Source organism: Trachinotus anak, unplaced genomic scaffold (genome assembly GCF_046630095.1).
Source record: "Trachinotus anak isolate AG129_WGS33_773 ecotype Australia unplaced genomic scaffold, CSIRO_AGI_Tana_v1 ptg000002l, whole genome shotgun sequence".
Classification (NCBI taxonomy): Eukaryota; Metazoa; Chordata; class Actinopteri; order Carangiformes; family Carangidae; genus Trachinotus; species Trachinotus anak.
The window spans coordinates 9,327,234-9,350,485 of NW_027273853.1; the positions used below are offsets into that span (position 1 = coordinate 9,327,234).

Sequence of the window (23,252 nt, forward strand, 5' to 3'; positions counted from 1 at the left end):
CTACCGAGGATAGGGCCACAGTATATACTTAATTGTGCAAAAAAAAAGTAACTGATCGAGTCACGTAACAGACTATAATGTAATTGTAAATAAATATGTGTATATTGATATATTTAACTACCATACCTCCTCATGTGGACACCTTACATTACAATAAAATATAATATGCGACTTCACGTGAAAAGTTATAATTGCTCACAAATACTTTACATTAATGAAAACTCAAATATGTCCTTAAAGTGATATAAAAATATGTCTTAAAGTGTTAACCGTCTTAAACATTACTCAGAAACCAGTTGAGATGGTGGGCAGGGCTCTCAATCTGGACCATTTATAGTTAGGAAAGTAAAAAACCAGCGGCAGAGTGGGTTTAAAAATCAAACACCTCTGTGTCTTGGTATTTAGGAAGAAAAAAAAAACGGTTAAAAGAATGGTGCTAATAATGTCATTTGTTGAAATTTGTTTTGTAAATAATTTAATTTAATGGAGAGTTTACCACAAAAATACAGCAGCAGCAGCCATTTGTCTATTAAACTGACACCAGAGGGTAGGAATTAATGTATTTTATCCTCACCCAACAATATAAATGTCACAGCTGCTAGAAAGATAGCCATGACTCGAGTCATTTAAGATGCTTTGCCAATCAATTAACATTTTCTTGCCTTGTTAACTGTTGGTGTCTATACACCTGACATGTACCATTGTCGCCTGTAATGTTACAGCATGTCCGGGTGAGTAATGTCCCATCAGCACCCTGATGTTCTCCCTGTGGAAGCAGCCCACACTGACTGCTGCTGGGTGTCTATTAATCTCTGTTTTGCTCTGTTTATAGTGAATTTAAAGTGGACAACACTGTGCTAACACTTACACTTCAAGTCTCTCTTATCAGCCTGAAGTCCTTTGCAGACTTTCTACACATTAAAGTTTTAATGTGTAAAAAGTCAATGTGGAGCCAATGTTATTGGGATTTTATTTATGACAACATGACTGGCTGAATGTAAGTAAATACCAATAGCCTTTATCTAATTAATATAAGACTAATAGCAATCAATAGAGTACAGCTGCTCCTCACAGCTAATCAGATCTTGTCTAGTCATCTCATTGTCTGCATTGCTTGTGCTCTATGTGTCTCCCCTTGCTGGCTCAGTGTTGTACTGAAGAGGAATTGCAGCTCAGCAATGCCGAGATCCAAGGGTGAGTAAAAGACTCAACTTTGAAATCTGTTGTCTGCAGTAACAGGATCTAAATCAGACACACTCCCTAATTCTGCCTTTTCTGGGCAGCTCAGGCCCCATCAACTCTCTGGCTCTGCACTTTCAACTGCTGGAGTCAGTCTTCTTGGACTAAATACAGCAGTGGCTCTTCACTGGACCTTAACCAGTGCAAAGAAGCTATATAGCAGGCTTTTATTAGTAATCAATAATAAACAATAATTGTAATTGTGATTTGTTATTAATGTGTTATTAATATGTTATTAACAACCTCTCTCAAGTCTTCTTTATCTCTACTATCTGTCTGCTGAATGTTGTACCAGCTGACTGAGGTGACCGTTGAAGTGCCAAACTGAGACTTTGTAGGGGATGGAGAGGCTTAGTCAATTAAATCCAGTAGGCTGCAGTCTGACAGCACAGCAGGAAGAGGAGCAGGCACACAGTACAGCACACCAAGGGTGAGTCCTATTGTAGCATTGGAGAAAGGACAAGCATTTGTACTTAAAGTAGTTGGACCCTCAAGACAACAGGTGAACAGCCATGTTTTCATATTGTGTAAATTTGAAAAATCTGATGGAACCAGGTGGATTTAGACTGAGTTTGTTTTGTTTTTGTTTCTCTAGGGGGATTGCATTTAACTACATTTATACTGAACTTGTCTTTTTGTGGAGAAAGTAAAACTGTCCAACTTTTTTGTAACAAGTAACAACAGCTGAACATGCTCAGCTCAGATCCTTCTTAGCCCATGCAGAACTGCAAGTCACATTTATTTTAGTAATCTGTTTATTAGCAATATAAAAGTGGGTCTGTTTACAGTTGTTTTTACAGATGTTTGATCTCCAGATGCATTGACAGAACCATCATGTGCATCAGCAAAAGGATACTGCCTTTCTATACTGCATTGATGACATAACTCTGTATTGTATACTCTGTAAGTCTTTCTAAAATGGAAGTTTGTAGAATTATTAAATGTTTATAGATTATACTCTACAGTTTAATATGTGGCTTTATGAGTAAGTATACCTGCTACTCTCAGTTATATAATTATTTGTCCACCATATTCAAACAGTCATCTCTTCTTCTCCCCTTTGACTGTCTGTGTTCAAGTTCAAGTGCGATTTATTAGTGATAAGTCATGAAAACCACGGTTCCCCTGTGACCTTGCAGGCTAAGCCACCTCATTAACATGCTCGTGTTTACATGTTTGGAGTGCATGCCGCTTTCTCTTGGTAATCCAGTTTCACAGGGCTAATGAATGGACAGTTTCCCCAATGCTCTTTCAATAGGTTTTTATACAGTGTCTTTTACCTCCTTTAGAGATGGCTAAATTATCTAGACATTATAGTAACAGTACCTCATGCTGTTCACTTACAATGTGCAGCATCCCGTATCAAACAATTCCCAAATTTATAATGCAGCAAAATATTAACTGGCTACTATATATTCTGTTTCTGGCTATCACTATTTAAGAATTGTATTATTATAGTTGTAGTAATGCCTGATGCATTACACTGTGCTGATCTTAGACAGAGACTTAGGGAAACATAATTTATTGAATAAATTAATAATTATAAAAAGTAGAAATCAATTGTTATTGTTCTTTAGGGACATCCTATTAGATACAAGGTTAATGTTCATCTGTAGTGAAGGTGCAGCAGATGGAGGCAGCGTTAAAGGATTACACTAACTCCTTTAGCAGTCTGCAGTCAGTCAGTCAAGTTTGGCATCCGATTATAGTGCTCCATCTTCATTTAGGCAGGAGGGTGGAGGGAGACGACAGGGGAGGGGAGGAGTGGAGCTCTGTGCAGCTCACAGCTCCCCGGTCTGGCCCTGAGTCACATGTGCTCTGTGCTACTGCTGCAGCTGACCGGATACCTGCCTCGACTGTCTGGATTGTATAAACAGTGACTGTGGGAGGTGTTGTAGATGCAGGGGGTACGCAGCTCTGTGGAAACACACCTTAGGTATTCGCTCAGTTTGCCATGCTGATTACATGGTGGTATTTATACCTTGCAGCTCGGAGCATCGCCCAACAATGCAAGTATTGCTGCTGTTTTTGTTTCTGGCTACGTGTCCTTTGAAGGTGAACTCTGCAGAAGGATAATGTGTGGGACAGAGCTCAGTCAGTGTGTTTTCTTTTTTTCCTGTAATGGATCTAGATTTCAGAGAAGTCATGCTTCCGTTAGTGCTACTGAGATAAACGCCAGGCTTAATTTGTAATCCCTCTACACTCTGACTATAACGTGCAACATCCTGAATGCAGTATTTATGAAGTTTGAACACGCAGCCTGCTTTCTGGTCGCAGGACTGTTTCCCTCGGGTGTGTCTGTCTGAAATGTTTATCACTTATCAACAACCAACACACAGTATGCCTGACCTGGAATACTTTTCTCTTGTTTTCTTCCCTTTCTTCTTTCATTTACACTCTTCAGCATTTAGAATGGCCTCAATCCTGCAGAAGCTGATCACCCCGCTGTTCAGTGGTCCCCCTGAGCCCCCCAGGAATAAAGTGACAGTAGTGGGCGTGGGCCAGGTTGGCATGGCCTGTGCTGTCAGCATCCTGCTCAGGGTAAGAGCCACACTGGTTCTGCCTCTGCTCAGATTACCCTGCTTCCTGCTGGTGTGATAGGTCAGGGTAATACCCAGGATCCTCCAAGACTGACTCCAGATTACTGATCTCTTGGTGTCTGATCTGGGTGTCGTCCCTACACTGTCCTTGTGAAGGTGTGGTGACAACGGCAGAGAAACATATGTCATCAAAAGGGGAAACCGACAGTTACTTTCAACTAGAGCAGTTCAGCTCAGCTTTTCTTGTTCAGATGAAATTGGGCAGCAGTTTACTCTTTTACATTTATTTGTTGGGGACCATCTACAAAAAAGCATTAATCTCATACAAAGAGAAAATATCCATTGTGCCATATTTAGCTACTAGCTGATTTCCATATTTCCATAGAACGAACAACTAACAGCCAAAACAACATATAATGTGGCCCTATGGAAGCACATACATACCAGAAAGCTGTGGTTTAAAATTGCCAGTGGATGTTTCAGTGGGAGGCTGTAATACATCAGTGGATCAGGTACTGGATATATTTAACAGCTCGACCCTCTTCATTGACGTTATTTTAACTAGTAACCCCAACTGTAAAAAGCAGTTATGTTGCGTCATGAGTTTACTGTGAAGCGTGCCATGTGGGTTGCCTTGACCTTCCTGATGTGTGCAGGAGCTGGCTGATGAGCTGGCCCTGGTGGACGTGATGGAGGACAAGCTGAAAGGAGAGATGATGGACCTGCAGCACGGCAGCCTCTTCCTCAAAACCCCAAAAATAGTTGCAGACAAAGGCAAGTTTATAGACACAGCAAGAAAGGAAATCTTAGAACTCACTCTTAGTTTGATCAAATGTGGTGCAGGTATTTGCAGAATGCAGCTGATTGGCAAGCACTCTGACCACCTGTAGAAATTAAACAAGGGTCTAGTTTTTACCCATCAAATACAATTCACTGATCATATAAAGACACATGGGTTTGGATTGGAATATGAAAGTGAAGACAGAGCTTTTACGTTCTTTACCATCACAACAAAAGAACTCTCTTCCTCTCTTTCAGATTACTCTGTGACAGCAAACTCCCGCATTGTGGTGGTGACAGCTGGAGTGCGTCAGCAGGAGGGGGAGAGCAGGCTGAACCTGGTCCAGAGGAATGTCAACATCTTTAAGCACATCGTCCCCCAGATTGTCAAACACAGCCCCGACTGCATCATCATTGTGGTTTCCAACCCAGGTGCTGCCTAACACATTTCTAAACTTTCGTCTCTCACACAAAGACAATTGTGCTAATAACTCTCTTCAACAGTGGATGTGCTGACTTATGTGACCTGGAAACTGAGCGGCCTTCCCAAGCACCGCGTCATCGGCAGCGGCACCAACCTGGACTCAGCCCGCTTCCGTTTCCTGATGGCCGACAAACTGGGAATCCACCCCAGCAGCTTCAACGGATGGATCCTGGGAGAACATGGAGACACCAGTGGTGAGGATTTGTGGCATTTGTGTTTTGTCAGCCCTCTTAATGAACTACCTGTGAGGAAGCACAAACAAAGTAACACTATCATGTCTAAGTTTATGAAAGGACAGTGATGGTTCCAATGTGTGTTTTAGTGCCTGTGTGGAGCGGAACAAATGTAGCTGGAGTCAATCTGCAGACGTTAAACCCAGACATTGGTACTGACTGTGACGAGGAGAACTGGAAGGAGACCCACAAAATGGTTGTGGACAGGTAAACCAGAGTTCACTTGGGTTTTGTTCACATTTTCTTGATTATTAATGTAATTGTATTGTAGCAAGATACTCATATGTAGATATTTAGGTTCATAGTTTTGGTGTCTAAATGACTGATATTACACAATATTATTATGCAATAAATTAAAATTTAATCAAATTTCCCTCCTCTGTCATGTGCATGAACTAATATTATGTTGGGATGAAAATAACACCGAGAGTATCTGATATTCAAGGATCAGACATCAGTTATATATTCAACTCTCCTCTCTGTCGCTTTCATCTGCATAGAGGACAAAAGCAGCAGTCCTGAGGCAAAGTCTGCTTCAAAGTGTTGTTGTGTTTTATGAGTTTATTTTTAACACCTCACATAATTTCTTTATTACATTTCAAATCAACTAACATTAGTACACCAAAACATTAACCAGTCCAAAGTTCATTTTGGTGTTTTACGTTGTGTCCACGTGTCTCAGCGCTTATGAGGTGATCAAACTGAAGGGTTACACCAACTGGGCCATCGGTCTGAGTGTAGCCGACCTGACCGAGAGCCTCATGAGGAACATGAACAGGATTCATCCTGTGTCCACCATGGTGGAGGTAAAAGATGTTCACACACACATTCATTCTCACATTTTACACATGTGAACAGAGAATAAAGCTTAACTTCATGTTTTGGATTTGCACACACATGGCAGTTTCAAACATAAGCCAGGCTGAAGCTACAGCTTTGAAAACTGTTAGAAAGTTAATATCTACAACAAATGATGTTTGTAATTTTAATGAAATGCAAGTAGTAACAGCAAAGACTGTTTTTAGGCTGAATATATTTTTAATTTTCATACTTATACTGAGGGAATGAATTAAAACGTTTTGTTTTTAACTGTAAGCTCCAGTTTAATTTTCCCAGTTGAGGTTTAATTTCTTAAATCAAGTTCTTAGTAACAAACCTCTGGGCACTATAATTTTTGTTTCCCGAGTGTCACATTTAAAATTGATGAAGTAATGATAACACTTAATTCAAGCCTGTGCTTTCAATTTTAATTTATAAATAACAAATTATCTTTCCTTTGTTTCACTCACTTTGAATATGGGAATGATGAGTTGATTGTTTTGCAGTTCTCATCACATCTCTGGTGGTTCTAATCTTTGTTTTCATACAGACTGTGTTTTGTGTCCATCAACAGGGCATGTATGGAATCAGCAATGAGGTGTATCTGAGTCTGCCCTGCGTGCTGAACAGTGGGGGCGTGGCCAGTGTGGTCAACATGACCCTGACAGAGGATGAGGTGGCCCAACTGCAGGACAGTGCCAACACACTGTGGGACATCCAGAAGGACCTGCAGGACATCTAACTGACCAGCAAGGGGCGACGTAGCTGCACCTTCCTTACTGCTCATCGCCCACTATCACTCTGCAGTCACCAAAACCTGACAGCTCCACCTTCCGCACCTTCGGCCCACTGCCCTCTGTAGAGTCACAGGCGTATGTTCAGAGATTTTAATCTCGTCAGATTTAGCTGTAGATGTCAGAGTTTGTTCACTTCTGCTCACTGGAGATCAAATGTGACATCGGCTGAGTGAAATGCTGCTCTGACTCATTTGTCCCTGACTGTGCTGCGGTGTGGGACCACGTGTCACTCATGTTGCTTTGATGTGTAATAAAACAAGTTTGTTGATGCTTGAACCAGAAGTGCATGTGTTTAGTTATTCAGAGGAATTCAGAGATTTTCTGTGACTTGTTCTTTGTGACTTGGATTCTTTGAGATTCAGGTCCACGCTGGTCCATGTTGACATGATTGCATCTGACCAGGCAAAGTTTTTCCAGCTGTCCAGGGCTGGTGAGCCTGTGCCCACTGCGGCCTCAGATTTCTCTTCTTGGCTGACAGGAGTGGGCCTGACGTGGTCTTCTGCTGTTGTAGTGCATCCACCTTAAGTTTTGATGTGTTGTTCATTCTGAGATGCCTCCCTGCTCACTGCAATTGTAACAATAGCCTTTCTGTGAGCTCCAACCAGTCTGGCTGTTCTCTGACCTCTCTCATCAACAAGGTGTTTCCGTTCACAGAGCTGCTGCTCACTGGATGTTTTTTTGTTTTTCATACCATTTTTAGTAAACTCCCAGGAGATCAGCAGTTTCAGAAACATTCAAACCAGCCTGTCTGGCACAGTCAAACTCGCTGAGATTTAGAGGAATTGTTGTGTTTTTGTTAGCTTAGAATGAGCTCTTCATATCTACAAAGGGAGCAGGGCTTCTTCCAGCATGTTGCACTACCATGTTTCTACAGTGACACAGAACAGACAAACCAAACACTGGCTCTAAAGACAGCATTTCTGATGTTTATGATACTGAAGGCCGCCATAGTTTCTCTTACATGCTTGGAAAGGGAAAAGGTGAAGGGAGGGGTATTTGGCAATCTGCAACCTCACCACCACTAAATAATGCACACTCGTCCTTAAATGTCCTTATGCAGACAGAGAGGGTGATCAAAAATAAAGCAGTGAAGGGTTTGCTGCAACCATTTCTCCAGTAATCTCTCTCCTCACATTTGCACACATTTGCAGGGAAAAGCTAATGCTAATGAAAACAGCATTATAGATTTCAGATATCCTTTAATGTATGATTATGCATACATTTCTTGCACAAACAGAAACGTTATGCACATGATGCAAAATATTAAGTCTATGGGTTCAATATTTCCTCTCCTAAACCTCTTAACCTTATATTGTAAACAAATGGAAAATAGCCTGAAGTTGTCCAAGTCTTAATGTTGATTTCTAGATCAGAGCTAGATGTAATTGTAAAAACCTCCAGTCAGTAATGATTCTGTGGCAAACACTAAAAATTAAATAGTTGCTTCTACAGAAAACTGTAAATTCAGGGGCTCTTACGTGTACAAATGGACATTACTTTGCTTTGCGTTGGTCTAAAAAACAGGATTAAACCCTCGGCTCCTCTACATCTCAGCTGCTGACCTCTGTTTGATCCAGTCACGGCTGGGTCAAGCTGCCATTCCCAATAAAACTCACTGGTTCACCTCTTTAAATGGCGCTAGTGTCGACAGTGCGATGATGTCTGACTGAGTGCTGTTTAGCCTGGTGTTAATCACTGGGTGGTGAGAATGACTTGATCGCTGCTCCAAACTGACATAATTTTTTTTTTCCTGCTAATTGCTTAACAAGTTGTACCAATGTATCAGGAAATCCCCTCCATGCTGAACACATGTTGTAACCCTCAAGCTCATTAAGGAGAAGAAAATGTAAACACTTGAGTCCAGCAATGATTTGAACATATGGTTCAGAATTTAACAGTAACAGCTCACAGGCAAGGCAAGTTTACTTATGTAGCACATTTAATTACAAGTAAACCCAAACATATAGAAAATCATAATAAATACAAGAAAGTGCAACAATATAAGAAAGGAAGGTCGGACAACAATTCACAAATAGTTAAAATTCAGCTCTTGTTCCTCTGGGTAATTTTGCAAAGTGCCTCCACCTGAGGAAGAAAACAGATAAAGAAAGATTTGGGAAAAAAAATCAGGGAGCAAGGTCAGGTAGTGTGTCGGTGGTGACCTTTAGAGTTTTTACCTTCTACCACAGCTCGCTGCAGAAGCTCCAGAAGGACAGATGAAGCCAAAGTCAACCCCAGTCCATCAGTGTCCTGGTTGTGAGTCACTGCCGAGACGCAGAACAAAGACAATTGAAAAAGAAACAGGAAATTGAACAATCAAGACATGTCAAGACACAACATACAAACACGGACATGACAAAGAGACAAGTATTTAAGATCAGCCTCATAGTCTGGACTCTGCTGAATGCTGAAATAAATGTGCTGACCTTTAAAAGCTGACATACATTTTTCAGGCCCCACTTTCTAACAAGGAACTCTTAATAAAGACTTTATAGATCAGTTATAAGCCGTTTAAAAAAAAACTTTTGTTGTTTGTTAAACGTTGCTCTTTATTGTTGGTCATTAATAGTCATGTCCTCCATTCAATTCAATTCAAGAAACTGTTATAAATAATCACTTCCTCTGTTAAACATGTAAATTATGTCATTTTTATTTTATTTACATGTAAAATAAAACACCTAACCCTAGGTTACAGCTATAGGATTATGAGTAAATAAAAGTAACTTTATTTCAGACAAATAGGTCCAGATCAGTATAAAAGTAAAATAAATATCATCTTAAATAATTTATTTAATATGCAGTTGTAAAGTGAATAAATAAATTGATGATCTGCAGCTCACGAGACAAACAAATGTCATACTGAAGGAAGATAAACACCAGCCATATCTGGCGACCCAGGTGTTGTCCTTAATAATGGCTTCTAATTGATCTATAAAGAATGAGTAAATAATTGATTGAGCATTAATAAAGTCATTAGTTACAACCACGTTACATAACTTTCTTCTTTGCATTATTGGATACTTGCCTCAAGGTGAAACTGGAATGTAATTTAGTTTTTATAATCATATTATAGCTGTTGCAGGTATCAGACTCACCTAAATGTACAGAGTCGTCTTGCTCTCTGCTGGTGCGCTCCACCACTGAGCGGTGTCCCTCTGTAAAAGATCAACATTCAACATTGTTTTCTCTGAATTTGACAAGACAAGACAACCCTTCACTCTTCTGAATGTGTTCTTACGTGCTCCTTTCAGGTATAACATCGCCTGAGGAGTCCAGTTTCTCCGCTGAAAAATGACACAAAAGATGCAGGTTTATGCCCCACTAATGTTTCTACACAATCACGATTAAATTCAGCCTAAACATGAAAAAGAAAAACTGAGCCTTCACTCACCTGTGGCGCAGTCCAGCACTGGGCAACCAATGTCACCACAAACAATGTGACTACAAGAGACATTGTTGAACTCTGCAAGGACATTTAGTTACATTAAAAGTGACGGGTGGACATTTCCTTACATTGCAGTACATTTATGATGATATTTATTCATACAATAATTTTATATCATTACAGAAGTGATTTTCTATATTGTCACTCATTATCTGTTCACACCAGCTTCCACCTATGGGTTCCCACATGAGAGGTACAGTACATAAAAAAAATATTTCCTCTACAACATCATAGTTTGTTATAAACCATTTTTAAAAATGTTTTATAGTGTAAATAAATACTAAATGATGAAAAATACCTTCCCACGTTTCAATTTTTTTTTTTTAACCAACTTAATAAATCTCACACAAACAAACACAGCAGGTGCTGCATTGCTACACACAGTTACACCCAACCCTCTCTCAGGAAAGCATAATTTATCAATAATATTTCCTTCTGTATATCAATATTCCAATTACCTTTGCATTACGATTATTTTTGCACTGTCAGCTTTAGCAGCTCATATAAGACATAAAGTATTTATTCAACATTTACACTTTTCTTATGCTAAATAGTCGGAGATAAGTGTTTCCATTTTGACTCTCCTCAATTAATTAAATGTAATTCAAAAATTGGCATATGTTCGTGCAAATTTACAAGAGAAAACCAATATTTTAGACAATTGTGTGGTTATTACAAAAAAATAATTTAAAGTGTTATAGAAACCACCAATTAAATGTTTGTATACTGCATTTAACGGCTAAATAGTGGGATTTAAAGTAAAAAGGAAAATGATGTGTGGCTGTTTAAATTTACATTTTAATTGTAACAGACTCAGTTTTAAAGTTAGGAAAAAAACAAACAATAATGAAAACACAACATCTAATTCTTCTGCTACCACTACTACTTTTAACAATAACAATAATAATAATAATAGTAATAATAATAATAATAATATCTTACTGTTAATTGTTGTTTCTGCTCCCCCGCAGGCTGCAGTTTGTGTTTAAATGTTTGATTAGTGCTTCGTCCTCCTCACTAGTGTTATATTAGATGCAAAAAAGCAAACCACCTCATCATCAGTGTCAGTGATGGGGCTGATTGGTAGCTTAATGACATCACACATCATTTTTCATTTGACGAGAGTGACAGGTGCTGTTAACGGTGTCGCTGCTCATTAATCACAGACACACGAGTGAGATTTAAACTTTTAAGGCTCATGATCAGCAGCAGCAGCAGCAGCAGCCGAGCCTCCTAACCAGGTCACCTCATGACAACGACGCTGGTGAGAGTTTATGAATGAAGCTGATGTGATGACAGCTCGTATGTGGGTGTAGACACACTCAGGAGGCCTGAGGCTGAGTATTTTTGTGTAAAAGCTGCAAATGTTGGTGAACTTGTTGATGATTTCTATAAAAAGCTGCATGTGTCATTACATGCCACACGAGTTGCTGTAAAAGTAACCATAGTACACTTAAACAAATATGACTAACACTTAATAATACAGCCCACGCTTCAGAGTTGTATGCGCATTATAAGACAATGGGCCTGTTCACGCCTCCTACATACAGCAAGACACCTGGATAAAAAGATTTTAGACTTTAACTTAACCACCAATGCGTCATACAGTTCCAGCTGTGAAGGGCTGGGGAAGATTACACTAATGGGAACCAAATAGGAACCAAATACCTCTTGTCAAGCTGTGTTTGAGAAGGGGTATTTGGTAAGGACATTTTTTTTTTAAATTACATGTCGCACAAATTAAAATGCCTTTAACAATCATTGTATCTATTTGACGTCACAACAATATCAGAACGTTTTGGAAAGCTGACATGAGTTGCAAAGCTGTAAGTGCACGTATTTGTTGAGCTGCCAGTTCAACAAGTAACCACAAGATGACCACAAAGAGAAGCGAAACAACTGCTTTGTTTGTAATATTTTTGTGTCTCCTTGTAGTTGTTTGGTCTCTTGTAATCATATGGTCTCTTTTTTTGGTTGTTTTGTGCTTCCTTGTCATTGTTTTGTGTATCTTTGTAGACATTTTGTGTCTCTTGTAGTTGTGTTGTGTAATTTTGTGGTTGTTTTGCATCTTTGTAGTTGGTATGTCTCTTTCAGTGATATTTTCCAGGTGAGATGGTTTGACTGCCCTGACCATTTATCTATTGATGTAAATGTTGGCAAATGAATAAAGAAAACAAGACTATGAATAACAAGGGAGGGACAAATGGGTATTTCAGTGGGAATAAATTGAACTCTCAGTTATCTTTTTAAATACTGGGCACAGCATTGGGAAGCAAAAAGTTTGTGAAATAAAGAGTTTATCAACTTGTTCATTCTGTGTCATTAAAAAGGGGACAACAGCCGCACACTAATTACAGCCCAGTGCAATTAATAATCCTAGGTGACGTATCTAAAATTGCAATCCCTGCAGCAAAAATATACAACAAATGTATAAAAGACACACTTTATTTCAAGTATGCACGTACAAAAGTTACAGTAAAACATCTCCACAACAAGCTTCTTAAATCTTTTCCACAACACAACAGTTCAGGTTTCTTTGCCTACATAACATTTGGCTCAACCTTTTTTTATTTTAATGTACAAAATTCCAGTAACACTTCATAGAGGAACACGAAAATGCTCTCAGTGACTGTTGAGGCACACAATCTGAAGGAGTGGATGCTATAAAAGGTCCCTGCCTCCCAGCTGAGTTGATCCAGTGGTCCCAAATTATTAGTCCATAAATATCAGACTGGAATGATACAAAAAAGGGAGACCTGCTTCCAGCCTTTAAAATAAAAAAAAATCTCTTGGTAACTTTGTCCAGTGGCACTCAGATACAAAACAATTTCCTTCTGACAGAGGAAACTTCATGTCAGTCAAATGTCCACAAATAAACTTGTGTCTTTTGTGCAGATGTTTGGGTTCACAGTTCTGGAGTGGCAATGACCAAAATGTACAGTAACTATTAGAAGCTATGATAAATACTGAAACTCTCCTCCGATACAGAAACAGCCCACTCTTATACCATGGTGTTGCTCTCACCAATTTTGTCCACCAGCTGAAAATGAAAAAGAGAACAATCAAAGGTTATTCATAAGCTGAAAGTTTTACAACCTAAACAGAATCAGATAAAAAAAAACATTCAGTTCACAGTTTAAAGAGGTAGAACAAGAGGAAAATATCATAGGTTTGCTTTCATATGTGGGAGACAATGACGTTAAGCAAAAAAAAGCAAAAAAAAGTTCTTAAATAGTTCAACATATAGATATATATATATATAGATAGAGTATATATATTTTTTAAGAAAATAGAAATGCTATGCAGACCTCTGTATACACTAACTTTCTGGTAGATATTGTTGTATCTGTCTTCACTACAAAAACTTCCAACTACTACAACTATTATCGCGTCTTTTTGGAAGAGGATTAACTATAAATTTTAACCCTCCATCAGTAAGGTAGGGCAGCCTGTATATAGTCTGAGAAGCAAAACTGGAAACACTCAATCCACTACTCTACTGCTCCTTATGTTTATTGTTTATTTTATTATCTCGTCTCTTATGGGGTTTTTTTTTTTTCTTATTTTGACAGACTTGGCTCTGCAACAATTAAAATGAGGAGGGCAAACATAAGATTTTTGAAAAGCAAAGCTGTTCATTCAAAACCAAAGGTTCTGATGCACCTAAGTGAAGTATCTAAACGTGGTCGATGAACTGACCGACAGTGTGTGAGATTTTCTGACAGTTTTTGATCTGTAACAACTGTCGCAAAGACTTTCTGACATAAATTTAAAAATCCTAGCAATAAAGCAAAATTTTAGAGGATGATGTTGGCGTCAGAGATCATTCAAGAGAGGCTGACAGAAGCAGATCATATCATGGGCTGAGAGATTTTGGAAACCACTGAAAAGAAATTTTTCCCTAAAGATGCAATGAGGTTTTTATTTGAAAACCCAAAGGGCACCAGATTTGTTAAATGTTTGGTGTGCTGGACAGAGAACAGTAAACACAGTGCACCATATACACCAGAGAGCTGCATTAAAGGAATGTACATTGTGAAAACCAATGCTGAACACTGACTGTCTTTATAAACCTATGAAGGCCTCTCAGACAACAGACTCTGAGTGGGAAATCCCATGAGGCCAAGCTCAGTACAACAGAGATGCTGTTCTCAGGCGACACAAGAGGAAGACTGTCAGTCCTCACATTTCACATTTCAACTTCTAACTTCTCCTGGAGCTTTCAGCTGTGTCCCCTTCTGTTTCTGTCAGGGTGACATTAGCACTGTAATGTGGGGAGAGAACTGCAAGCAGGGCTGTTGAAAAGCTTCCCCTGTTGGTGTGTTTAAGAACTGGGGGGAACTTGGACATTTGAGACTTGAGTAGATAAACAGAGCTGAACATTTTTCACTGTATTCTGACATATTATAAACCAAATGATTAATCAAGGAAATAATCAGCAGACTAATTGAATAATGAAAAGAACTGTTAGTTGTTACCCAAAAATCACAAAATTCATCTTTGATGAAGCCTTTGTGGACTGGACGTTTGATACGCACCACAATCCATGTAAATAAACAGAAGTGCTTTCAAATAAGTTTTTAAACCGTATTCACACACAGTGGAAGCGGTTAAATATTATTTGTGATGAATTAGCCATCTCAAACAAGTTTCAAGTCTCTAATAATTTAAATGTATGTAAGGTTTGCATGGTTTAATGGTCGACTTACAGCACTGATCCCTGGTAAACTGAGCAGAGACCCGAGCACAGGTACTCGCCTGATGAAGCCCACTGCCACTGGGAAAAATCCCCTGTAAAAGAGAATGAGGTGAGACATTTATTCAAGAACCTGCTGACAAAGAGTTTGTCTTCCCTCGGTTTGAGCAAACCTGAATAAGAGGAAGAAACCGTAGATCTCCAGAACGACTCCAATGATCGGCCAGCCAATCAGAACCACAAACACTCCCCCCAGGAAGAAACTGGTAGCTTTCACTTTGTGTTTCTGGAAGAAAAATCTGAACGTACGCTCCAGACCGATGACAAAGGACAGACCGGAGACAAACAGAATCTGCATGACAAGCACAGACACACAAAACATCGTAAGTCTGACATGTTTCAGAAGATAAAAGGGAGGTCATTTATGTCCTTGTAGGTCAAACAACAAAACTTTGTTGGAGCAGTTAGCAGCATAAATAGATAACATTCAAAATAAATATAAAATATATACTCGCACACAGCCCAAGCATATCTCACCCATACCCATGAAAACCTGCACATTCATACCCAGATGTTTGACAGTGTGGTGATATCACTGATCAACTCACATTTCCAATGGCGAGAAGCGCTTTATCGAAAAACAGCATCATCCCAAAAAAGAGGAAAAACACACCGAACCCTGTCAGCCCCATCCCAATTTCTGTAGGTTTTAAGAGACAAAGGGGTTGTTAGTATGTGCACATGGTAACATCACATGTCATGCACTAGTACTGAAATAAAGTTTTAATATCCATGGAGAAACTGACACAAAACAAATGGGGTAAAACATTCAGGTATTCAAAATATGAATCACTTTTCTGTGTGCAAGATATGAGCTGCAGAATAAGTAGCCAAACAACTTAATGAGGAAAAATGACATAAAATAGAAACTAATGATTACACTCATTAGCTAAGCTCTGCTGATCATTTTCTCCGATTTATCCATTTCAGAGTTTAAGGATGTCTTCAAATTGCTCATTTTGTTCAACCAATAGTGCGAAATAAAAAAAGACACTTCATTTACAGTTATATAGAATAAAAAACAAGCAGAAGATCCTCACTTGTGAAAAGCTGAAATCAGCAGATGAACTGATTAAAAACTCGTGGCTGAGACGACTAATAATATAGAGACATACATATAAAACACACATAATGAAGTGCTACATAAAAATATAAGTAACGCTAATTGTCACTTTCTTTATTTTAAATACTTTGCGATGACGTAAAGACGCGTGACATCACGATGTCCTCAGCCAATAGCGTTTGAGCTTTCAGCCTCACACGTTCAGCTGAACCGGGCTCGCGCAGAACCGGTAACGACACAAAGACAAAGAGCAGCGAAGAAACACGAGCCCGACTTACTTTGTGAATCCGTGAGTGAGATCATCGTGGCAGTAGCTGGAGCACTGATCAAATCTCGGGGCTCGTCGGGAGTCGGTCCCGCTGCTTGTGGTGTTGGCGCAAACCAAACTGTTGATACCGGAGCAGCGGCGGAGCGAGGCCGGCGGGCTGTGACGACACGTCCTGCCGACACGGATCTCTCCAAAGATCGTGTATTGAGGCGAGTCGGGTCTACCGCTTACGATTATGCTTTCGTACTATGTAGTCTACTTTTATCGGACACCTATAGATACACGTTACTTTGTTGGTTGAGAGTTTTATAAGCGCACAAAATAGTAAACAGCACACAAAGTATTTAAAATGATCTTACTCACTGGGGGTTGACCCTAGCTGCCCCACCACCATATCTTATTATATGTTATTAAATTAAGTAAAACCTGGACCCTCCTTAATTCTGGACTGGGGCAAAAAAGAAAAGTTTAACGACCTGTTCATGTCCATGTTAGTGTTGTTCCAGACACCAAGTATGACTGAGCAGAGTATCTCTCTTTGACAGATTGACAGACAACTCTTGTGACTTAAATCGCTGGCGTGGTGCAGGGCTGGAGGTGCATGGGCTGCTTTGGACGTGCACCCCAGAATGAGCAGCTTAAAGCCATTTAAATGCTTTATCTGCTGAAGTGTGGTTTGTGGTATCCAGAAATCCGGGCAGAGTGAGCGCTCTTCACTTTTTTTTTTAAGGCTGTTTATGACGCATGTACGTTCGAACGTCTGTGCAGCACAACTGCGCAGTTATTACGCTGGTAACTTGTCCCTGTAGACTGTTTTATTTCTTTAGGTATTTCACTAATGTTTACTCATGCTGATACTTGTATTTTATTTTGTAACGCAGATAACGTTAAGGACACTGCGTACCTTTTTCCGTGATGTCACAGATGAACTACAACTCCCATGAGCACCGGCAGTGAGGAAGCGCGCAGCCTCAGCTTCAGACGTGTTCAACTGAAACAGGAGTTTGTGTGGGAGAGGAGAGACCTTCTCTAAATGCAAACGTGCTGCTGTGTTTGCAGATATGCATCGATCAGAAACATAAAGTGACACATTTTCCACAGACTTGATTTGTGCAGTTAATCATCATGGGGACGTTTTTTGCCATTGTTCTTGTTTTTGTCGGATGCTGTAGCAATGTGGTGTCTCTGGAGCTGCTTGTAAGGTCAGTGACAAACTTAAGACTATTAATGGACTCATGTCGACTTTACTGCAAAAAAGTTCTCACAGCTGTTAACTCCGTTTAGGTTTGACCTCCCTCTACAGCAGCCTTTGTTCCTGTGTCCTGGCACCAGGTGTAGATACTGTGGTTTGATGCAGTAGCATGATTTCAGAGGTGGAGAGTAATAGTTTAAGTTCCAGTGTAACTCTAATTAAGTAGCTTTGTAACACACATTTTTGTTTTTGTGATGTTACAGAAGTGTTCCTCTAAAGTGACTGTGTGAAGGCCAAAGTTACAGACGAGCCTGCAGTTATCATACAACACAAACAAGAGGATGAGCTATTAAAATTTACTTAAGAGTCACTTTCCGCCTAATGCTTTGTGTTAACGTTTCCCTGATAACATAAAATAGGATATCGTTGATTTATCCCAAAGTTTCCCATTTCCCATTTTTGCTCACTATATATAAAAATAATAATAATTATGAATATAAAGTATGTGTATACACATAGAGCTGTAAAGATTATTACTCAGACAACAGAACTCTGCAACTGTTCTGATATTATCATTATACAATAATCTTATGTTTATTTTCTCAAATAATCATTTGGTCTAGAAAATGGTAAAAAAAAAATGCAAAATGCAAATGCATCAGACTCTTTAATTTGTCAGTTCAACTGTCCAGAACTCGAAGACTACTATCAAATGAGACAGAAAAAGTAGGAAGCCCTCACAACTGAGAAGCTGGAAAACTATTCAGAAATACCCAGTCATAACTCTTTCTTGAGATGTGTCTCTCCTAACCTCTACACATTCAATAAATGGGGCTGGGCAATATGAAAAAATCAGACAATCTTAAAACCTTGTTTGGTTAAGAGTTTAGCTGACAGCAGTAGAAAGTATCCACATGCTGGACTACAGCGTCCAAAAGTTTAACTGGACCTTTAACCTCACCTGTTTGTTTGTTTTTTTTTAAAGTTGAGTGTAGTGATTTACAATATTTGAAAATGCCACAGAGATGAGACGATACATAAACATGAAAATACTGAAGTAGTTGTCTGGTTTTATTTTCTTCCTCTTTAGAGAATTTCCAGGATGTGGGAACATCGTCACCTTCGCTCAGTTTTTATTCATCGCCTTAGAAGGCTTCATCTTTGAAACAAACTTTGGGAGGAAGAAACCAGCAATCCCTGTCAGGTAAAAAAAAACAAAAAACGCCAACATCTCAGCTTACTGATAGAGGTTAAAGTTACTGCTGCACAGACACGAACATTAACCTCTTGTGCCTCTTTTTTCCAGTAACTATGTGATCATGGTGACGATGTTCTTCACAGTCAGCGTGATCAACAATTACGCTCTCAACTTCAACATCGCCATGCCGCTGCACATGATCTTCAGATCGGTACGAATTCCTGCTTTTCACCTTCACTTTTAAGTGTTTCCTGTTATCACACAACCTCCATCCATCCCCTCCATCTCCATGGTTTAACCTGCTCCTTGTTTCTTTACAGGGATCACTAATCGCTAACATGATCCTGGGAATAATTATCCTGAAGAAAAGGTATCTCTGCCTCCCCTGACTGCTCAAAACATCTCCATCTAACAAACATTTTACCCCAGAAATGTTCTAGTCTGCACCATCACGGTACGCCCACATGCAGATTTATTGCAGTGATTTGTTTCCCACCTTATCTCTCCGCAGGTATTCAGCCAGTAAATATCTGTCTATAGCTTTAGTGTCAGCGGGCATCTTCATCTGCACCATCATGTCTGCCAAACAAGTGGTGAGTCCTCTGCAGAGCAAGTCACATTTTCCACACATTGTTGCTCGTTGTTATGCAACATAATCTTTTAATTCAAGGCAGTTTTCTCTCTGAATAAACACAACCTTGAACTGTAATATTTTTTTATGCACACATGCTTTGTGTGACTTATCGTTCTGTCTCTGCAGAATGTGGCCAATGAGGGAACAGAAGAACAAGGATTTTATGTTTTCATGCACTGGCTTATAGGTGAGTTTTCAGTCCCAAACTCTTAGAAATGACATTTCATTTGGTCTCCGGCCACAACTAACTATTATTTTCATTAACTGTTGAAATATTGATGTGTGGTGTTGTTGTTGTTGTTGTTGTTTTAGATTAACTAGTTAATTGCTCAGTCAGTGAATTGCCAACAAATGGATGAGAGCCTAAGGTTTACTTCTTCAAATAACAAATATTTTCAATTTAAAATGTCATAAAAGGGGAGAAGAGAACAAATGTGCACAGATGAGAAGCTGCAACTGATGTTTGGTCATTTTGCTTGATAAATCATAAATCAGAGTTATTGCCAATTGATTTTGGATGAGTTGATTGATTCATTGAACCCATTATTCCCGCTTTTAGTTAGTGTTTTTAATGACTAAGGTAACACCTGGCAACTAAAACAGCACATTGTTGTTTTTGTTTTTTTTTCACTTCTGTTTTGCAGGTATTGCCATGTTGACCTTTGCTCTGCTGATGTCTGCGAGGATGGGCATTTTCCAGGAGACGCTGTACAAGAAGTATGGAAAACACTCCAAAGAGGCTCTCTTCTATAATGTGAGTTTCCCTCCAGCTCAGACTTGCAGGACACTCACAAAACATCTGCAGAGAAACTCAAGCTTCATTTGAGCTTCTGTCTTCTGTCTTGGGAATAACCCATCATGAAAACTCTTATTAATTGTTTTTGTTTTCAGGGAACTGTTCAATTAAATGTTTTATATTCCTGTGATTAATGTAGAGAATTCTTTTCATCTCTCATGTCTTTCTCAGCACTGCCTACCTCTGCCGGGCTTCCTGCTTCTCTCCACAAACATCTACAAACACTGTGTCCTCTTCAGTCAGAGCAGTGAGTTCCATCGATTCATCTAAGAAACGTTGTGGGTGGAAAGTTTATGTTTGCGACCTTGTGTCGTTGCTCACTGATGTAAATAAATACCCTCTCTTTTCAGCTCCTGTAGTTGTTCCTGTAGTTGGACTGACCATGCCAGTAATGTGGTTCTACCTGCTGATCAACGTCATCACACAGTATCCTACCAAAGAAAAAAAGTCTGATATTACTTGCTCATATTTATTTGTCTACAGTAACACATGTTACACTATTACAGTGGTTCCTAACTTCCACAAAGGGTCACACGATTGAGAACCACTGCTCTATATAAAATCACAAAGTGTTCATTTGTTTATGATACAGATCGTACAACATTTTATATAAATCTGTTCATACACTGCTAACACGCACACAAACATCACAACACGTGAAGAAATCAACAACCCTAACTGTAAATAAGCCACTGTCAAAGTAATAGTGATGGCGTTTTCTCACAGTCTTGTTGCAGACTTTAACCAGTTTCCTCAGGTACGTGTGCATCCGTGGTGTTTTCATTCTGACCACAGAGTGCGCCTCGCTGACCGTCACACTGGTGGTGACGCTGAGAAAGTTCCTCAGCCTCATCTTCTCCATCATTTACTTCCAAAACCCCTTCACTCTCTGGCACTGGGTGGGCACGGCTGTGGTCTTCCTGGGCACTCTGCTGTACACGGAGGTGTGGAGCAGCGTACAGACGGCTCTGCGAGGACCCGCCGTCAAGGACAAGAAGGCAGAGTGAAGAGGACGGGACTGGAAAAACAGCCACTGTGTTGGACTGGTTTGGTCGACTACCTTTCAGCCGTTTTTGTAATTAGGTCATTTTGTTTTCCTTGATGACACATCATTGGTCATAGTAAACCCCTCACCCACAAACACAGCAGGTTAAAGGATGATGTTGCAGATGTTCTGTGTTTTTGTTATTGTCAACAAATGACTTGAAAAGAGAAAAACCAACAATGTGTGAGTCCACCTCTCAATATTTTCTGTCTCTTCTACCGTGTCTGTGTCACTCAGCCCAAAGCCCCTCAGTTCCTGCTGAAGACGTGCATCTTTAAAGCAGCTATAATCAACATTTTTATGGTAATAATGGATCTCATGACAACTTGTAAGTGTGAGAAGATGCTTGTGGTGCTGAAACTACTGAGAATCATCACCCAACTCTGTGGATCTTCTCAGCTCTATGAAGCATTTTAGAATAATTTAACTCATTGCTTTGGTTTCACTGGCCACAACTTGACTGTTTTTTTTTTTTTCTGTTTTTAATCTCAACAGTGGCCGATACTCCACTGTACACTACCTGCTCAGCAAACAGCAAACAAATAGAAGACACAGTTAGCAAATAGCTGGTGAACATAGTGGAGCAATTAGCAGCTAAAGATCCAGATATTTCCCTCAGGAGTTGGTAGAGACCAAAAACAGAGCTAAAAGAAACACGACTCCACATCAACGATAATGATGTTCTCTGTCTGCTGGACGTGTAAATAGGCAACTGTTTGGTAACAGCCTCAACATATCAACTTAAAAGGTAATGAGATGTCTAGAGCTGCAGTGATTTATCAATTAGTTGACATTAGCAGTTATATAATTGATTTATTTTATAATAAATGTTTTTAAAGCAAAATCCCAAACATTAGATCAAGTTTTCAGATGGGAGAATATGCTGCTTTTTTTGGTCTTACATTATAGTACATGGAATATTTTTGGTTTTTGATGATTGGTTGGATGAAAGAAGACATTTGATGACGTTGCGTTGTGTTCTAGGATGTTGTGATGGGCTTTCTTCACTGGTTTCTGATGTTTTATAGGCCAAGTGAACAAAATTAATTGAGATCAATAAAGAAAATAATCATGTTAGCTGCAGCATTAGCTATGTCAGTGTTGTGTTTACAGCTCATTCCACTGCCCCAAGTGGCCAGAATAAAAATGTAGGTTTAAAAAGTGGTCACGAATGTGCTGCATAATTTGATCTTTTTAAAAGAAGGTTATATAAATTCCTAAAACAGTGGGGCACTGTAGTTTTTAGCAAACAGTACTTAAACAGGAGCAATAGTGCATTTATGGAGGACTATTTTCAGCTGCAGATTCATACATATATGGTGCTTTAGTATGTGACTCAAAATAAACTACAGAGAGCATTTTCTTTCTAGTGAAGGAACATAGTGCAACATTGGTTCACTGACTGGTGTTTTAATGTTTTAAAAAAAACAAACGTAGGTCTATGGCTCGGACGAAGAATAACAGGTTATTGTTAGAAGGATCAATTCATTGTTGGTTTTCATATTTTCATTTAAAAAATACTGAATATCACCAAACTGATCTTTTAATATTAGTATCTCATTAGCATCTTACAATTTTGTCTGTGATGTTTGTTATTTATTTGATGAAAGTGACTTCTAATTTACACCATATTTACATTCATGTTGATCAGTAGGCTCACACTGAACGTGACAATGTGATGCTGACTAAATACATTACTGTAAAAGAAGCAGCTGGAATCAAGTTTATTACAGGAGATACAGACTGTTAGAAATATGGAGGGTTCATTTATGGAGTTCATGTATTTTATTTTTCATGTGTTTTTGTCTTATTGTCTCAGGTGTACTGGAAGAGCACTTGACAACATGTGGAAACATGCACAGTACAATAAATCACTCCCTGCCTAATGAAATTAAAATAACATGGCTGCAACTACAGATTATTCAATTTCCATGGCTGCAAAGCCAAGAAGCATGTGTTTAAA

The 23,252-nt window shown here is 39.2% G+C and overlaps 4 protein-coding genes across 8 annotated transcripts in view; 2 read left to right on the top strand and 2 right to left on the bottom strand.

Annotated features, from left to right (window-relative positions):
• Window positions 1–7,168, top strand: part of ldhbb (lactate dehydrogenase Bb) — a 58,367-nt gene extending 51,199 nt beyond the window's left edge. The window contains exons 3-11 of one of the 3 annotated variants that reach the window (XM_071494567.1): window positions 1,148–1,194; window positions 1,535–1,741; window positions 3,644–3,780; window positions 4,436–4,553; window positions 4,818–4,991; window positions 5,064–5,237; window positions 5,366–5,483; window positions 5,959–6,082; window positions 6,670–7,168. In XM_071494567.1, coding sequence (XP_071350668.1) covers window positions 3,652–3,780; window positions 4,436–4,553; window positions 4,818–4,991; window positions 5,064–5,237; window positions 5,366–5,483; window positions 5,959–6,082; window positions 6,670–6,837 — 1,005 coding nt within the window. In that variant the 5' untranslated portion in view covers window positions 1,148–1,194; window positions 1,535–1,741; window positions 3,644–3,651 and the 3' untranslated portion in view covers window positions 6,838–7,168. Of the gene's footprint in view, window positions 1–1,147; window positions 1,195–1,534; window positions 1,742–1,775; window positions 3,249–3,643; window positions 3,781–4,435; window positions 4,554–4,817; window positions 4,992–5,063; window positions 5,238–5,365; window positions 5,484–5,958; window positions 6,083–6,669 lie in introns of those variants that run through there. The other 2 variants (XM_071494577.1, XM_071494557.1) reach the window with 2 other exon arrangements.
• A 1,390-nt stretch (window positions 7,169–8,558) lies between these two features.
• LOC139630842 (spexin prohormone 1-like) lies at window positions 8,559–11,329 on the bottom strand. Of its 2 annotated transcripts, XM_071494620.1 has the most exons (6): window positions 11,280–11,329; window positions 10,284–10,355; window positions 10,131–10,176; window positions 9,988–10,047; window positions 9,070–9,156; window positions 8,559–8,977 (listed from the first exon to the last, which is right to left on the bottom strand). In XM_071494620.1, exons 2-6 carry the CDS (start codon window positions 10,344–10,346, stop codon window positions 8,919–8,921), a joined length of 315 nt encoding a protein of 104 aa, XP_071350721.1. In that variant the 5' UTR covers window positions 10,347–10,355; window positions 11,280–11,329; the 3' UTR covers window positions 8,559–8,918. The 2 variants fall into 2 exon arrangements, with proteins under 2 accessions (XP_071350721.1, XP_071350711.1); XM_071494610.1 differs by lacking the exon at window positions 11,280–11,329 and having other exon boundaries at window positions 10,284–10,841.
• Window positions 11,330–12,766: 1,437 nt separating this feature from the next.
• Window positions 12,767–16,569, bottom strand: golt1bb (golgi transport 1Bb). The gene is made up of 5 exons (XM_071494677.1): window positions 16,435–16,569; window positions 15,642–15,733; window positions 15,207–15,385; window positions 15,047–15,128; window positions 12,767–13,377 (listed from the first exon to the last, which is right to left on the bottom strand). Exons 1-5 carry the CDS (start codon window positions 16,457–16,459, stop codon window positions 13,339–13,341), a joined length of 417 nt encoding a protein of 138 aa, XP_071350778.1. The 5' UTR covers window positions 16,460–16,569; the 3' UTR covers window positions 12,767–13,338.
• slc35b4 (solute carrier family 35 member B4) lies at window positions 16,491–23,189 on the top strand. Of its 2 annotated transcripts, XM_071494651.1 has the most exons (11): window positions 16,491–16,633; window positions 17,306–17,626; window positions 18,707–18,820; window positions 18,923–19,025; window positions 19,135–19,184; window positions 19,326–19,407; window positions 19,575–19,635; window positions 20,093–20,202; window positions 20,416–20,491; window positions 20,595–20,670; window positions 21,002–23,189. In XM_071494651.1, exons 2-11 carry the CDS (start codon window positions 17,550–17,552, stop codon window positions 21,249–21,251), a joined length of 999 nt encoding a protein of 332 aa, XP_071350752.1. In that variant the 5' UTR covers window positions 16,491–16,633; window positions 17,306–17,549; the 3' UTR covers window positions 21,252–23,189. The 2 variants fall into 2 exon arrangements, with proteins under 2 accessions (XP_071350752.1, XP_071350762.1); XM_071494661.1 differs by lacking the exon at window positions 16,491–16,633 and having other exon boundaries at window positions 17,249–17,626.
• Window positions 23,190–23,252: the final 63 nt, after the last annotated feature.